We start from the raw sequence: 18,409 nt of genomic DNA, 5'->3' as shown, positions 1-18,409 counted from the left end.
TTGTTAGGGACATGATGGCCGGCTTCCTGGCACGCTCCTTAACCACTTACCCCCCGGACCATATTGCTGCCCAAAGACCAGAGTACTTTTTGCGATTCGGGACTGCGTCGCTTTAACAGACAATTGCGCGGTCGTGCGACGTGGCTCCCAAACAAAATTGGCGTCCTTTTTTTCCCACAAATAGAGCTTTCTTTTGGTGGTATTTGATCACCTCTGCGTTTTTTATTTTTTGCGCTATAAACAAAAATAGAACGACAATTTTGAAAAAAATGAATATTTTTTACTTTTTGCTGTAATAAATATCCCCCAAAAATATATAAAAAAACATTTTTTTTCCTCAGTTTAGGCCGATACGTATTCTTCTACATATTTTTCGTAAAAAAAAATCGCAATAAGCGTTTATTGATTGGTTTGCGCAAAAGTTATAGCGTTTACAAAATAGGGGGTATTTTTATGGCATTTTTATTAATATTTTTTTTACTAGTAATGGCGGCGATCAGCGATTTTCTTTTCGGTATTGCGACATTATGGCGGACACTTCGGACATTTTTGACACATTTTTGGGACCATTGGCATTTTTATAGCGATCAGTGCTATAAAAATGCATTAGATTACTATAAAAATGCCACTGGCAGTGAAGGGGTTAACACTAGGGGGCGGGGAAGGGGTTAAGTATGCCTGGGTGTGTTCTTACTGTGGGGGGGGGGGGGGGGTGGCCTCACTAGGGGAAACACTGATTTTCTGTTCATACATTGTATGAACAGAAAATCAGCATTTCCCCTGCTGACAGGAACGAGAGCTGTGTGTTTACACACACAGCTCCCGTTCCCCGCTCTGTACCGAGCGATCGCGTGTGCCCGGCGGCGATCGCGCCCGCCGGGCACACGCACGGGAGTCGGGGGCGAGCGGGGGGCGCGCGTGCGCCCCTAGTGGCGGCTAAAAGGTAGGACGTCCATTTACGTGGTCTCGCCTAGGAGAGCCACCTTGTGGACGTATAATGACGGTGCGGCGACGGCAAGTGGTTAACAACCAGCTAATGTTAAAGACGCCGGTGGCCGTCAGCTTTGCATTTGAACCAATGTAAATCGCAGCTGCACAGCTGCTTTGGAAATTCGCAGTGGACATGTGTGAACCTAGCCTAAGTTTTTGTACTAGTTTTCTATGCAATGTAAAGTAATGAAAGAAACATTTTTATTTTTATGAAAACCAGTTTTTGGCTATTAAAAAACTGTTTCTAAGCAACACAGAACCTCGAAAAATAACTAAAGTGTGTGTTCGCTCTACCTAGCATGTCTGAACCAGAAAAAAATGCTCAGCCAACCAAACACCTATAATGTGATGAGGGCTTTCCTTGATCTGTAATAATAAAGTGTTGTATATCCCTGAAATAAAGTAGATGGAATATGCACATTCACAGGGCTAGTGAGAACGTTGAGAGCAGGGATGAAATAGAAGAAGCTCTCTCATTACTGGTAAAGCAAGGGAAAGCATTCAGTGGTTGGGGAATATTTATAATGCGGAGACAAGCATAAAATAGACAATCCAAGTGAATCATCCAGTGCATATGTTTTTAAAATACTGGGAACGATTAAGCACCTGTGAATGTTTGGCCTCTTTCACATGGAGCAATTACATGCACGACATGGGGATGCACAGATGTTGCAGGCATTTCTGTGCTGGCATACCATTGTTGTCTACAGGGACACTCAGGTGCACGGACATAGCTGCAGTATCCCAATATAACATTTGTGTAGGTGCGGTTCCCTGACCGCACACCAGGTGTCCTCTGCTGTCAGAATACATTGACGTTTGCTAAAATCTATAAGATAAATATAACTGACCTTGAAATGCAACAACTGAAGTGAGGTTACACTTAACTGAGGTTATGACTGAAGGCAAAACTTTTTTTTTTTCACACTGAGGCGGTTTTCAGGCGTTTTGGCACCAGAAATAGCCTCTAAATAACGCATGAAAACCGCCTCCCATTTATTTCAGTGTTCACTGTATACAGCGCTCCTAAAACGCCATGCCCATTAAAAAGAATAGGTAGCCTAAAAAAACGCTTCGGAAGCGATAAAACACGAGCGCCCCCCCCCCTCCAGGAGCCGAAAAGCGAAGCTTAAACAGCGCTAAAGCGTGGCTAAAACGAGCGGTGCTTTAGCGCTAATGCGTCCACGGCTCAGTGTGAAAGGGGTCTTAAGAGAGTTTAGAACACCTGTCAATTTTTCATTTCTGTCTGTGTACCCAGCAGGAAGATTCACTGTCTGTATTTGTTCTAGCAGCCATTATCATCAAAACCAAAAAGGAAAACCTAAAATGTTTTAATGGTCACCATACCAGGAATAAAAGAGAAATATTCCAGCAACAGGGATAGAGATGAGCTTGGGAATCCTCCAAACTCATCTCTACTCAAACTCCAAGAAGTTGCAGGCCAGGTCATTCCCTCCCGTACACACGTCCTGTAGGTGTAAAAAAAAAAAAAAAAAGCAAATTTTGGTGTTCAGCTAGAAAGGAGTTTGGGGGTTTCCAAGCTCGTCTTAAGACAGGAATTGAAAGCAAATCTCCCCAGTGGGATAAAGATGGCAAAAAAGTTCAACAAGCAGTTTATCTGTTACTTACCTCTTTCTGGTATACAAGTCCAGATTCATACATTTTGGCAAACAGATACTGAGTCCATTTGTAATAATCTGCTGAACATGTGGTAACTTCCTGCAAATAAAAAAATAATAAACACGTGAACATACCAAAACATTGTATCAATCATATTTATTAATATTATTATTATTTATTACAGGTACTACTTATATAGCGACATCAATTTACACAGCACCATACACATACAGGTGCATCTCATAAAATTAGAATATCATCAAAAAGTTTATTTATTTCAGTAATTCAATTCAAAAAGTAAAACTCTTATATAGATGCGTTTACACACGGAGCGATATATTTCAGGCATTTCTTTTATTTTAATGATTATGGCTTACAGCTAGTGATAACCCAAAATTCAGTAGCTCAGAAATTTTGATTATTACATAAGACCAATAAAAAATAAAAAAATAAAAATCTGTATTAAAAAAAAAAATTTTTTTATTGGTCTTGTGCAATATTCTAATTTTCTGGGATACTGTATTTGGGTTTTTTACTAGCTGTAAGCCATAATCATCCAAATTAAAATAAAAAAATGCTTGAAATGTATCACTCTGTGTGCAACACATATATATATATAAAATATATGAGTTTCACTTTTTTTTATTGAACTACTGAAAAAAATTATCAAGCATACTAATACATGAAGTTAAATCGTTATCAATCATTAGATGTGGTGTCTGCATTATAGTTTTTTTTTTTGGGGGGGGGGCAGTAACGTCTTGTTTAATACAGACACCACTCTGGATGAAAAAGTACAGGGGGCTGAATTGGACAGCCACCTTGGGGGGAGGGGAGTGTAATGCTGCGTACACACGATCAGGCTTTTGCCCGGCCAAATCACATCGGAATTCCGACTAAATTCCATCTGAAAAAAATAGAACATGATGGCGAACCTTGGCACCCCAGATGTTTTGGAACTACATTTCCCATGATGCTCCACTACACTGCAGAGTGCATGAGCATCATGGGAAATGTAGTTCCAAAACATCTGGGGTGCCAAGGTTGGCCATCACTGTTCTATATCTAAACTCCGATGGAATTTATCAGAATTTACGATGAAAAAACTCAGATGGGGCTACACACGATCGGAATATCCGATAAAAAAAGTCCATCGGAAATTCCAATCGTGTGTACGAGGCATTAGAAGTACTAGCAGATTTAGATACTCAAAAACTGCAACTAGTACTTTCCAATCAGTTAAAAGCAAACTGTTTTTTATTTTCTTTTTGGAATAAAGGGTTTTTAAAAAAATGAATAAAACAGATCATTTAAAACACCCATGCCAGTGTTCGGTAGTCTTTCTCTTCACTGTAACTGCAAGAGAGCTTTTCTGTTGAAAAACAACAGACTTGCTGGCTGGATCACCAGATGAAAATAGAAAAAAGGAAGCCTAAAAATGGAAAACTAATACAGCCACCACATCTAAGAATTGTTACGTTGCATTATCATAAATGTGTGCTTTTGGGTTTAACACTGCTTTACTGATTTAAAGTAATATAAAGATTATTCTAGCTTTTGTCACTATTATACTCTAAATCGTGAATTGTATTTACTGTAGCTCTATAAATAGAATTCCAACAAGTGTTGAAGGGAACGCTCGCTTGTTAAGAGGAAGCGTGTTTAGGGACTCTGATGTCATTCGGTATTCCAGCTTGTGACAACAAGTTTGAAGAATCAGCATGAACCTCACAAGTTATGCTTCACCTTGTACACAACTGTGGAGACTGGGGAATGAAACAGATGGTGAAGTTGATGCTGTCAACTCGCCTGTGAGCAAGGGAGCTGTGAAATGATGCTATAAGAAAGCTGCATGGGACTTTGCAACTCCATCAGGTGGGCTCAGTCTGCAACACCAGCTATGGCAGCAAGCATACGTCTACCAATAATTACAACTAGGATACAAACCCAATGCTGAGTAAAGAAATAATTACAGTAATATTAAAACTTACAACTTCTAAACTTACAACGCTACTTCCAAAGATATGAGGGTAGATAACTCTATCAGCATTTTCAAGCCCTTTCTTGGTCTCCTGATGCATTTTTAATATAATTTTTTAACATAAAAAAGGGGTCAGCGCTAAAGAGAAGAAATCGGCAGCTTGCAATAGGTAAAAAATACAGTACCCAAACAAACCAACAAAAAAAACAACGCAGCACCTCTAAATATAGAAAACGTAAAGTGATTGTAAAGACTTGTTTTTATTATCCTATAAAAATAATAAACATGTTATTCTAAGTGCCGGTTCAGACTACAGTGACCTGAAAGTCGGCACGACTTTGCCAGGCAAATTCAAGGCAACTTCAAGGCAACTTTGGAGCAACTTCAGGGAATTCCTGGTCAATCTTATTGTTGTATTGTTGGATCCAAATCACATCAATTAAGATAAGGATCCAACTTGGAGGCAACTTCTATTGAAATCTATGGGTCCAAGTCAGCTAGAAATCGCTTTGAATTAGTACAGGAACCTTTTCTTAAATCAGAGCGACTTCAGTAGTGTACATTAACCACTTAGGTGTTTTTCAGATTTGGTGTTTGCAAGACTAAAACATTTTTTTTTGCTAGAAAATTACTTAAAACCCCCAAACATTATATATATTTTTTTCTAACACCCTAGAGAATAAAATGGCGGTCATTGCAATACTTTTTGTCACACCGTATTTGCGCAGCGGTCTTACAAGCGCACTTTTTTTGGAAAAAAATCACTTTTTTTAATTAAAAAATAAGACAACAATAAATTTGGCCCAATTTTTTTATATATTGTGAAAGATAATGTTACGCCAAGTTAAATGATACCCAACATGCCACACTTAAATATTGCGCCCGCTCGTGGCATGGCGTCAAACTTTTACCCTTAAAAATCTCGAAAGGCGACGTTTAAAAAATTCTATAGGTTGCATCTTTTGAGCTGCAGAGTAGGTCTAGAATTATTGCACTCGCTCTAACGATCGCGGTGATACCTCACTTGTGTAGTTTGAACACCGTTTTCATATGCGGATGCTACTCACGTATGCGTTTGCTTCTGCGCGCGAGCTCGTCGGGACGGGGCGCTTAAAAAAAAAATGTTTTTGTTTTCTTATTTATTTTTATTTATTTTATTTTTTACACTTAAAAAAAAATAAAAATAAAATTTGATCACTTTTATTCCTATTACAAGGAATGTAAACATCCCTTGTAATAGAAAAAAGCATGACAGGTCCTCTTAATATGAGATCTGGGGTCAAAATGACCTCAGATCCTCCCTCCCCTCTCTGTACCGAACGGTACAGTGTGAGAGGGGAGGGAGCGGATGCAGCAGCAGCAGCTGCTATGGGCTGGATCTGTGACAAATGCAGTCACAGATCCAGCCATCCATCCCTGCCCCAACTCTGCAATACCCCACAATACTCTGCAATACCCCAAAATACTCTGCAATACCCCAAAATACTCTGCAATACCCCAAAATACCCTGCAACGTCGCCTATGGGGATTTTTTAGTAGCGAAGTTTGGCGCCATTCCACGAGCGTGTGCAATTTTGAAGGGTGACATGTTGGGTATCTATTTACTCGGCGTAACTTCATCTTTCACATTTATGCAAAAGAATGAAGAAAAAATACTAAATGTGCTAAATTTTATAACAGAAACAAAGAAAAATTATATTTTTTTTACAGAATTTTCAGTCTTTTTTCTCTTATAGCGCAAAAAATAAAAAACCCAACGGTGATTAAATACCACCAAAAGAAAGCTCTATTTGTGTGAAAAAAAGGACAAAAATTTCATTTGGGTACAATGTTGTATGACTGAGTAATTGTCATTCAAATTGTGAGAGCACCGAAAGCTGAAAATTGGTCTGGTTATTAAGTGGGTTTACGTGCCCAGTGGTCAAGTGGTTAAAGGACCGCATATCTATCTTTAAAAACAGGACGTATATATACATGAGCAGGTCCTTAGGTGGTTAAGACAGCTCTCTTCACTTCAATGGAATTTCTTATGTCCAGCAAATTGGGGTGACTTGAGGTCTGACAAATCGGATCCCAAGTCACTGTAGTGTAAACTGACACTTACCTCCACTATTGCAGTGGATTTGAACAGAGCAGCCTGGATCCTCCTCTTCTCGGGTCCCTCTTCTGTGCTCCTTGCCCCTCCCTCCTGTTTAGTGCCCCCCACAGCAAGCAGCTTTACAACCCCTTTAATAATGTGCTATCAACACAGCATTAATAATGAGCAAAAAGCATTCACAATATTCAAAAATTATAATAAAGATAAATCAGTGTGAATAAAAGTCCAAAGCAAAAAAAAAAGAGTCCAAAATAAGTGATAAATATCACTGCAAAGAAAGCGTCTTCCACCAGCTAATGAAAATCCTCTCCACCACGTGCAAGCAACAGAACTATGCACTAACCAACATTAAAGCTGCCAGAGGAAAGCAGAAAAATGTGTTTGTGTCAACAGGATCCTTCACTTGTGGCCAACCAGCTCCATTCTCGCAATGAGGATGCCCTACAGTACCTCTTCTCATCACTGGAGACAGTCAGAAGGTTTGTTTGATACTGTCTGTGGAAAAAAACGCTCAAGCCACGGAGCCACAAGCAGGGAACCACATATAGTGTAGTATATTTATAAAAAAATTGTAGATTCCACATAAAAAAGTAAAAGGCTTCATCCAAATGCCAATATAACAATTGTCATCATGACAAATAAAACTGTGCACTAACAAAGAGAGCCGCCAGTTCCAAGTATGGAAACGATGGCAAGACATCAGCGTGCAGCTCCTGCCCCAACGTGTTTCATGCAAATACACGTCTTCAGGCCACGCGTACTAGCGCCCCCTGAAGATTGTGAGAATGGAGCTGGTTAACCATGAGTGAAAGATCCTGTTGACACAATCGCGCATGCTGCTGCTTTTCTCTAGTAAATGCATTTTAGTTTTGTTGCTCACGCACAGTGGAGAGGATTTTCATTAGCTGGTGGAAGACAATTTCTTTGCAGTGATATTGATCACATAATTTGGACTCTTTTGCACTGGATTTTTATTCACACTGATTTATGTTATCATTTTTGAATATTGTGAATGCTTTTTGCACATTATAAATGCTGTGTTGATAGCACATGCTTTAAAGTGGTAGTAAACTATGTACTAACACTAGTACCTACAAGTAAGTCTATAATAAGGCTTACCTGTAGGTACTGTGAATATCTCCTAAACTTGCACAATTTAGGACAACCCGTCGATCGCAGCCCACCTGTAAACTGCAGGCAGGAGACAGATAGACAGTAAATGGGTTCCTGTGCCACCAAACCCCGCCTTCTACATGCCAGTCCTTGTCTTCCCACCCAGGCTCCTCCCCAGCTCTGCTGCACCATCTATGTCCCAGTCTCTCTCTCCCACCTAAATCCTCCTCTGTCTATGTGATCAGTGAACAGCAGAGACCAGGAGGAAGCACAGCTCAGGACTAAGGGCAGGGGAGGCCAAACAAACTTGTTATGTTACACAGCTGGTGATTGGTTGCTTAGGACCACCCTGTGTGCTAGTAACCAATCACCAGCTTGCTAATATGAAAAGTCACCCTGCCAGCTCCTGCCCTCTTTCCAGAACTGTGCTGCCTCCCATCTTCGCTGTGAAAACAGGTAGGACACTGTGCTATAGGAGGGAAGGGAAAGGGGGAAGGTTACTGCCATAGGGGAAAGGGGAGGAGCTGAAAACACCATTGTGTGTGTGGGGGGGGGGGTTATGTGAAGGGGGCAGAGGACACTGTTATGGGCAGGGCCAAACCCATAGCATTGTCTTCTACCGCCCTTAACATCGACCCCCACCTTACCCCCCGATCCCTGCATTCTGAGTACAAACCACTCCTAAACTCTGCATTCTGAGCGTAATGCACCCCCAAACCCTGCATTCTGAGTGTAATGCACTCCTGATCCCTACATTCTGAGTGCAACGCACTCCTGAACCCTGCATTCTGAGCGCAACGCACTCCTGAACCCTGCATTCTGACTGCGACACACTCCTAAACCCTGCATTCTGAGCGTAATGTACTCCTGAATTCTGAGCGTAGCACACTCCTGAACCCTGCATTCTAAGTGCAGCCCACTCTTGATCCCTTCATTCTGAGCCATTGCCCTACAGGTTTTTTTTTTGTTTGTTTTTTTGAACATCGAAAACATATTTGGAGGCACTGTATTGTTTTCTTTGTTAATATATATTTTTTAACATTAAACAGCTGTTTTTTTTTTAACATTAACCGTTATGACAGAACATTTTATAAAAAGTAGCTCATTCTCCTGTCATAATATCATTTATATCCAGGACATTATTTGGAAATTCTATACTGCACCTATCCTAATAGTACAGCAAACCATCTTAAAGTGTATTTCCACTTTTGAAGCCAAAATGACATAACACCTATTTTATATATGTTACGTGTTTTGGCAAAACATAAAGCGGTGTTAAACCCAAAACCAAGGTTTTTTTTTTTTTCTTGACATGGAGGTTTTGATGGCAAGCAGCCACCAATACCAAGCTAGTGCTAGCATTTCTTTAAAAACTTCTTTACCCCTCTGGACTGCTGTGTTCTCAGTCAGCATGGTTTATACTGATTCTTGAAAAGGAATAGGAAATGTGTGCAATTTGCACTGACATCCTAAATTTATATAAATTGCAAAATAGAATACAAAAGGCCTATCTAGCCTAAATATGTACTGTACAAAAGTCACTAAAGGATGAAAAAGGTACAAATGGTATTTTTTCAACACAACTCTTTATTATACTTTTCTTTTTAGCAAACTAAATGTCATTCAGCAAGGGTTTAAACAGGTACGTGCCACAATATGTTCAGAACAATTATTTCTTCACCGATGGGAACAAGGCTTGAAGAGCAATTACATTGGGCACACCTCTCTCAGCTGATCCTGGACAGGCCAAGTTCACCAGTAATTGAAACACCACAGTGCTAAGCAGGTCTGACTTACATGATATTGATTTCCACTGTTCGAAAATAGCAGGCCAAATCCAGTAGTTCTCAGGCTGTCAGAGCATTGTCTAGTTATATCTTATGTCTGAAGCTAGTTACTTAAAGGGGTGTTCCAGGCATTTTTTGTGTTTATTAAAAGTCAGCAGCTACAAAAAGTGTAGCTGCTCTAAAACCAAAAACAAGGAAAAAAAAGATATACTTTATCTTTCCAAACTAACCTTCAGAACACTAAAATCTAAAAAGCTGCACAATGTGTTTAATCCTTTACATTTAATGATTGGTTTATGGCCAAAAGCTCAATGACCAAGAGTTTAGAATATAAAGATTTAAGCCTCGTACACACGATAGGTTAACCAGAGGACAACGCTCTGAAGGACCGTTTTCATCGGTCAAAACCGATCGTGTGTGGGCCCCATAGGTTATTTAACCACAGGTTAAAAAAAAGCCAACTTGCTTTAAAATTTAACCAATGGATTGATAACCGATAGGTCAAAACCGATCGTTAGTATGCAAAACCATCGGTTAAAAACCCACGCATGCTCAGAATCAAGTCGACGCATGCTTGGAAGCATTGAACTTCGTTTTTTTCAGCACGTCGTCGTGTTTTACGTCACCACGTTCTGACACGATCGTTTATTTTACCTGATGGTGTGTGGGCGTGCTGGACCATCAGTCAGCTTCATCGGTTAACCTAAGACAACGGTCCTTCAGACCGTTGTCCTCTGGTTAACCTATCGTGTGTACAGGGCTTTACGAGTCCACCTTGGTTTGGTCTTCAGTAATATATTGAAATGTTGCTGTTCCACAAGCTGAATTTTCTCCAGCTTGATATCAAAGTACTACAAAGTGCTTTATTAGTAGCCTTGAAACTTTGTAGCAAAGATTCTAAATTATTGTTATTATGTTCATACATCAAACAATACTATTTTGAAAGCCTGTTAAAAGAAATGCAATTTAATTCACAGAGTGCACACTATGACAGCAATCCTCCCTTTTGTCATTACGTAGTCTTCAGCTTGCACTCTAACCTGCCTGTTGAAATTACATTCATTATGCAGGAAACAGAACCGTCCAATACTGCTTCTTATTACACTGTCAAAGCTTAGACCAAAACCTGCCCTCTAATGTGACACATGAAGAGCCTGGGTACATTAGGTGGCACTTAAACAGCAGTGCTAAAACATCCTTCTGATTATGGGGGGGAATAGGCAGTTCAAGGCTCTTGCTATTTGTAACCCCATTCAGATTAACCATGAAAAAAAGTTATCACATTGAATACATGATCTGAGATCAATACAACCCTGCACAAACAGCACTGTAGTTAAATTAGAACCAAACTCTCTCAATAAACATGAACTATTTGTAATTCCTTTGGGACTAGCCTTAGTAAATAGATAGGAAGGTATAATATATTTACTTGTTTTAAGCAATTTTTTTTTACATTTCTTCACTTTGTAAAGGAAATTTGTGAGTTCTGTATATTCTTGTATTCTATTTTGTATGTATTGCACACTGCACTCACTGTGCACACGGCACGAATAATGTTTTCATTACATGTTTGCTTTCTTTTGAGTCCTGATTAGAGTTGGCCTGCCTATGTTACGCCCCTTGGCCCAGATTCACAAAGGACTTACGACGGCGCAGCGCCATGTACGCCGTCGTAAGTCCTAATCTGGGCCATCGTATCTATGTGACTGATTCTTAGAATCAGTTACGCATAGATATCCATTAGATCCGACAGGCGTAAGTCTCTTACGCCGTCGGATCTAAACTGCAATTTTTTTCCCCCCGCTAGGTGGCGCTTTCGTCGATTTCCGCGTCGAGTATGCAAATTAGCTAGATACGTGAATTCCCGAACCTACGCGTGGCCGACGCAGTAAAGTTACAACGTTTACGTTAGGCTTTTCCCGGCGTATAGTTGCCCCTGCTATATGAGGCGCAGCCAATGTTAAGTATGGCCGTCGTTCCCGCGTCGAAATTTTAAAAAGTTACGTTGTTTGCGTAAGTCGTTCGTGAATGGGGCTGGACGTCATTTACGTTCACATCGAAACCAAAGACGTCCTTGCGACGTCATTTGGAGCAATGCACACTGGGATATTTTAGGGACGGCGCATGCGCAGTTCGTTAGGCGCGGGGACGCGCTTCATTTAAATGATACACGCCCCCTACCCGCCGAATTTGAATTCCGCCGGGTGATTTACGTTACGCCGCCGCAACTTTACAGGCAAGTGCTTTGTGAATAAAGCACTTGCCTGAAAAACTTACGGCGGCGTAACGTAAATCGGATACGTTACGCCGCCGCAGAGATACGCCAAAGATACCTGAATCTGGCCCCTTGTCACCATAAAGGTACAATGCAATACTTATGTGATACCTACGTCATTGTGTGTATAAAAACCTTCAATTGTGACAAATAAAACCAAACAGTTATTTTGGAAAGATGCTGAGTGTATCTTTTGTGTCTGTAACCTACTACAGTAGTTACTATTAATTTGGAACCACTAATCAATATGAGAATAGGAGTTTACCATCTATAATATATCCAGAACAGTTTGCAAGCTTTGCCTAGGAGGAAATTTATAGGTTGCCCTTTGCTTACATTTGTGTTATCAGACTTCCTTGACCGGTAAGGCATTTTTGGGAGAAGGGGTACCTATTTTACTCCCCTTAAACGAACTGTATTGATTGGTGGTTATATTTTATAACCTGTATTTAGAGTCTTTAAATCCATCTTCCCCAGCTCAAGAAGCAGAGCGCCATGCTTTAGCAAAGTCTGTGAGCAACTAAAAGAGTATATATTTATATAGATGGTAGAGATTTAGAGAGATTTTGGTTCCGAAAGAAGGGCCAGAAGTTTTTTTTTTACTTCGACAGGTAAGCCAATCAAGCATGCCAAGTTAATTGAGGCCACAGTAAAAAGTGTTATCAGAAATATTTTGCAAGTACAAAGTGCCAGAAGAAAGACAGAGTAACAGAGGAACTATTTTAACGGTAGTCCTTACAAAAAGTTATGAGGTTTTATTTTACACCCCCTACTGTCTACATTGTAGTGGAAAAAGTAGCGTAAGAAACTAGAAAACTATGACTGCCTTCATATATTTTTTATTAAGCCCGTAAGGGGATATATTGGACTCTCTCCCTATGAGATTTGGTCAGGAAGTGTGTTGCTCACTTGCTTATAATTTGTCTCAGCAACTGAAGGCCTCCACTCAGATCTCACAGAGAATGTTGCTGGTCTTTTAAGTTTTTGGCAAACTTATTTATGTGTTTGGAAGGATCCGATAAACTAAAGTCAGGTGACTTGTGGATTGTTCAGACATACATACATTCAGCCTGTTTTATTGCAAAGACAGCCATGATGATTGCACCATTGTGGGCTGGGTCTATATTCCCTTCAGGAAGAGAGCTCAGGGATTGGGAACAGCTCCACCCTACAGGTAGGTGGCCTGGTGTAGGAGTTGGGAGGGCTTTCAGATGGGGACCGCTCCACAAGAGAGAGACAGGCGGTCTCCAGGAGTCTAATGCCACGTACACACGATCCGAAAATCAGCCGACAGATCATCTGACTTTTTTCGCTAAATAGTCGCAAGTACAAATTGAATAGGTTACTAAAGTCACGAAAATTCCCATAAGACAGAAACATTTTTTAAAGTGATGTCGTGTTGTAGTGTATTTTTATTGTACTGACTAAACGAAAATCGTATGATCTGGTATTGTACGGGGAAAAGTTTTGTGCTTGTCCGATCAAATAATATCGGATGAATTGTCGTGATCGGCTCTCGAAAGCTCTGTACCAATGATCCGATTATGATACAATTCTTCCTCAGAAGGTTTTCGTACAATATTCGGATCGTGTGTAAAGACTATAAGGCTGCAGGTGGCAGTCTGAGTGACCAAGTAGCACGAAGCTGAGCATGTAAGCTCCAGGAGGGAGTTTGAGGAAGTTTCCGTTATACAATGATAGTGGAACCCCCTGCGAGGGAAGTTTTTCTTTGAAGGTGGTTTTGTTTAAATAAAATTAGGCATACACCACTTGAGCACAATCACCCCGAATCGTTACAATATATATATATATATTATATATTATATATATATATATATATATATATGGAAATGTTTGGAGACGCAATACAGCATCTATTTCATGTACTGTTGACAAAACTTGAAGGAAAAGTCACCTGGATCCACACCAGACACTGCAAAAATGACTAAATGAAAGTATTTCTATGCTTGATTTGGTTTCCTCTTGGAATCACAGTTTGGGGGAAAATTTATTCAAATGCTTTAATTGTAAGGGATATATACAGTATATATATATATATATATCTATATACACACACATATATATATATATATATACATATATATATATATATACACTGTAGTTCAGCCATGTTGAAGTCATATTGTCTTTTATGTCTTCCATTGTACAGTATGTAGAATTGTGTTTACCTATGCTGATAAGTCAGCATGTCCACAATTAAAGTAGATGTAAACCTGCTGATCACCCAGAACAATCTAAAGGCACAGAATGAAGCAGTATAGATACAGGTCCTGGATGTATACTTTTTTTTTTAAACAAATACTTTTTATTGAGACATGTATCCTTACCTTTAAAATCTTGCCCCCTTTTGCTGTAGGAGCCCCGCAAAACTCAGGAATCGGTGGGCGGGGCTCTTTGCCGGTGTTTGGGGGGAGAGTCATGACATCACATGACTCCCCAGCCCACCTCTACACTCCCCGTCACCAGGCAGCGGCGCAAGGCCGAACCTCGTGCCTAAATAAAAAGTGCACGCAGATCAGTCCCGACTGCGCACACAGCACAAGCAAAGCGTGCTTGCGGCCCCCACGATTGTGTGCATGTCACATCTACTCTGCACTGGTGGAGGATTCCTGGCCAGTAGCTTTGTGAAGCTGGAATCAGACACATCCCCTCTGCTCTCATGCATGAAATAAATGATAAATCAATCACAGCAGTGGGGGATGTGGAACACAAACTTAGCTGTGTGTTGTTTTTGTATCTATAGAGAATAGACAGAGAGTTATGCTGTATCGCTCACCTCCATTCACAGAGAGAGAAAACACAGGGACGGGCTTCACAGTGACTGATCACTACAGAGGCTATCACAATGATCAAGTGACCTGGAATTTTGAGTTTGAGTTTTGTCGAGAAGTGCCCCCCCATCGAATAGTGCCCGGGATGAACTGCGCATGCGCATCACAACAGCTGAGTTTAAGATCAGCTGATGTGACAGCACTTGTGCACAATAGCAGGCAGAAGATTTTTTTATGTCAGATTGTGCCCCGTGCTGCCGAGGCATGTTCATGTGGGTGAGGTGGCGGATTAGTACATGATGGGGGTGGATTATTAAAGGATGGGCAGTGCTGCAAAACACATATTTTTCTGCTATTCTTTCTGCACGCTTGTGCGCCTCTTTAGTAAAGTGAAGGGTGGGTTTTTGTATCAGAAAAATATGTGTTTTGCAGTACTGGGCATAATAAAAAAATACGCCCCATTTTAGCACTGCCCATAATGTAAAAGTATACCCCTTTACCGACATGAACGTGCCTCGGCAGCGCCCGGTGTTCGAGAAGTGGCTGCTATTGTGCGCAGGCGCCGTCTCGCCAAAACTCAGCTGTTGTGATGCGCATGTGCAGTTAGACTCGTTCACTTCTTGATAGCGGGCACTTGTCGATAGAACACCAGGTCCTAAGCATTAGTACGGGGCCTGGGGCTCTCAGTGAGACAAAGAGGAGATACACAAATTTGTGGCCCCACGGGAAAAAGCCCAGTCCAGTGGGGCTGCATATTTGCGTACGCTCGGTATGAAGAGGTTATTAATGTTTTCCACAACTTTCTCCCAAGATTCACATATTTTCCACATAAGATGTGATTAAAATATAGGTGTATCTTGGGTGGAAGTTGGAAATAACCATCATGCCACTGCCACCTGTATGGCCACTTGTGGAATGTGGCAGATGTGCATAAATCACAAGGCAGGTTTTACAGAAATACAAATCTTTTGGAATGTTAACCTATAAACAGAAGGATTTTAATGATATTTGCCTGGAGCTATGTTTTATACAATCTAGCACCTTTAAAGTGTTAAGTATTTAGTGCAAATAAAGTGGTAAAATACCAAATTTATTCCTGGTATTGTTACAAAATGTGGTAAAGTTCCAAAGTGGTGAAAAAAATTAGATTACTGAATATGTATTTATAAGCATAATTTTATTGAGGGCAGAGTGATTAAAAAAATAAGAATGACGTGCAGTATCTATAAATTGTCTGCTATGTAAGACTGCTATTGCAGAGCTTTTTTGGTGCGGAAGTGCTGGAGATGTCAGACGCTGTGACATCGTGGTGTGAGGTAGTGTGAGAACAGCAGACCAGATCCCCCCCCCTCCTGTGACAGAGCGGCAGCGTGTTACCCAGAACCCGAGAGAGGCAGCAGGACAATGTGGTGGGTGAGCAGGAGTAACTGGGGACAGTATCACCCCACAGACGCAGACAGAGGAGGTGGGAGTAAATCCAGTGGGACCGGTGGAAAGCTGACCGGGAAAAGCAGCGGGTAAGTGCAATTGCAGACCGGAGGAGAACAGATGGACTAGAAAAGCAGCGGGACTGAAGGTTACTGACTGACTGCTGAAAGTGTCAGATTACAAGGGGCGGCTGTACATAGCGACACAAATAATAAAAAACTGACTGACAGTGTATGTGAATACCTGTGTATTGTGGGTACTCGTGTGCTGTGAGTACATACGTGCTGCAGAGTTTTAGTGTCAGGAAGCTAGTTGTTAGTTAATTGAACAGAGCATAATTCCCAATCCCTGTTAAATTCGTTAGTACGATAGCCGGTCGGTATGGAGATGCGACTCGGTGTACATCTTGCGGCATGTATGCATTCCTTGATCATCCGATCGAGGGCAAATACTGCTGTGCAAAATGCAAGAACGTTGTTTCCCTGGAAGCCCAGGTCCTGAATCTAGGGAAGCAGCTGTCAACACTGAGAAGACTCGCCATACTTAAAGTGGAAGTAAACCCTCCTATCGTTTTTAGCCAAGGAAGCGGCCATCTTGACCTCTGTTTAATCTGTAACTGCCATAATGCTGTACATGTGACCTGTTATGAAACCAGCCATTGGATGGTTTGACAGTTTGATTGAGAGCACAAGCAAATGTGACAGCTAGCATTTCCGGCATGCCGGGAATGTTAACTGCTTTTTGTAACTATCAAATTGAAGGGTTTACTTCCACTTTAAGGAGAGTTAGGATTGTACCCGGCAGGTGCCAGTATGGGCCAGCACAGAGGCAGGTGGAGACAGAGGTGCAAGCACCAGAGCAGAGTGGATGGGTGACAGTTAGGAAGGGTAGAGGGGAAAGAGTCAGGGAGGCTGATCCTGGGCTGGAACATCCCAATAAGTATGCCCCGTTGCGTGATATTGCGGAAACCAGTCAGAAATCAGCATCGCTGGAGGGGGAGCGACGATCCTAGCTGCCAGGGGAATAACTCCTCCAGTGAGGGTGGGGGTAAAGCCAAGAAAAAGGAAAGACAGATTCTGGTGGTAGGGGACTCAATTCTCAGAAGGACAGAAAGGGCAATCTGTCACAAAGACCTGAAGCACCGAACTGTATGTTGTCTTGGGTTTCGGCACATCACGGATCAGGTGGACAGATTACTGGGAGGGGCAGAGGAAGACCCGGCTGTTACGTTGCACGTTGGTACCAATGACAAAGTCAGAGGAAGATTGCGTGTCCTAAAAAAAGTTTTTAGGGACTCTGGAGCTAAATTGAGGATTAGGACCTCCAAGGTCGGATTCTCAGAAATACTACTGGTACCTTGAGCCACACCAGAGAGGCAGCGGGATATTAGGGTAGTAAACAAGTGGCTGAGGAGCTGGTGTTGGAAGGAGGGGCTCAGGATCCTGGAGAACTGTGCCGACTTCTCAGTCGGTTACCAGCTCTTTAGCAGGGACGGTCTATACCTAAATGGGAAAAGTGCAGATCAGCTGGAAGAGAAGATGGCCGTCAAGTTAGAGGGGCTTTTAAACTAGGCAACTGGGGGGTTCAGATGTAGAGATAGCCAGCGTGGAACAAATTCCAGAGGGTAAAATTAAGGGCATTAGTAGTAGGTTGACTAAAGCACCGAAACCTGAGGTAAGTATAGTTACAAGTCCTATTTGCAACCTCAGAACACCCAATAAGGAGATAGTACGCCTCCGGACAAAATGACGTGGCTTGTTCACGAATGCCACGAGTCTGGGGGTCAAGATGGGAGAACTAGAGCTGCTATTGTATGAGGAGGATTTCGATTTTGTGGGAATTTCAGAAACTTGGTTCAACAGCTCTCACAATTGGCTGGCAACCAGTCAAGGGAATCCCCTACATCACAGAGATAGGGAGGGTAAACAAGGGGAAGGGGCATGCCTGTATATCAAGAATGATGTAAAAGTGTATGTGAGGAACATCACAAATGGAGCAAAGGAGGAGATAAAATCCTTACGGGTAGAGCTATAAAGGGAGGAACCCAAGGAGAAAGTATTACTGAGAATATGGGAATATGCTATAGGCCCCCTAAGTAGGAGGGGGAAGTGGATCTCCCATCACAGTTTGAAATGACGGAAAGGATAGAAAGTGTCATTATAATGGGGGATTTTAATTATCCAGACATAGATCGGGTGGAAGGGGCCGCGCATTAGTCTAAGGGTTGCCATTTCCGAATGTCCTAAATGTCTTGCAGCACAATTTAACGGGTCAGATGGTAAATGCACTTAGAAACAAAGCATTACTAGACCTGATTACTAACAA

The 18,409-nt window shown here is 41.5% G+C and overlaps 1 protein-coding gene across 1 annotated transcript in view; it reads right to left on the bottom strand.

The window, feature by feature from the left end:
- Positions 1–18,409, bottom strand: part of LARS2 (leucyl-tRNA synthetase 2, mitochondrial) — a 268,511-nt gene that overhangs the window by 141,372 nt on the left and 108,730 nt on the right. The window contains exon 6 of the mRNA XM_040353150.1: positions 2,620–2,709. Within this exon, the coding sequence (XP_040209084.1) occupies positions 2,620–2,709 (90 nt within the window). The remainder of the gene's footprint in view (positions 1–2,619; positions 2,710–18,409) is intronic.

Source organism: Rana temporaria, chromosome 5, assembly GCF_905171775.1.
Source record: "Rana temporaria chromosome 5, aRanTem1.1, whole genome shotgun sequence".
NCBI lineage: Eukaryota > Metazoa > Chordata > Amphibia > Anura > Ranidae > Rana > Rana temporaria.
The sequence above is the reverse complement of the archived record's forward strand: the minus strand, read 5'-3'. Positions and strand labels throughout refer to the sequence as shown.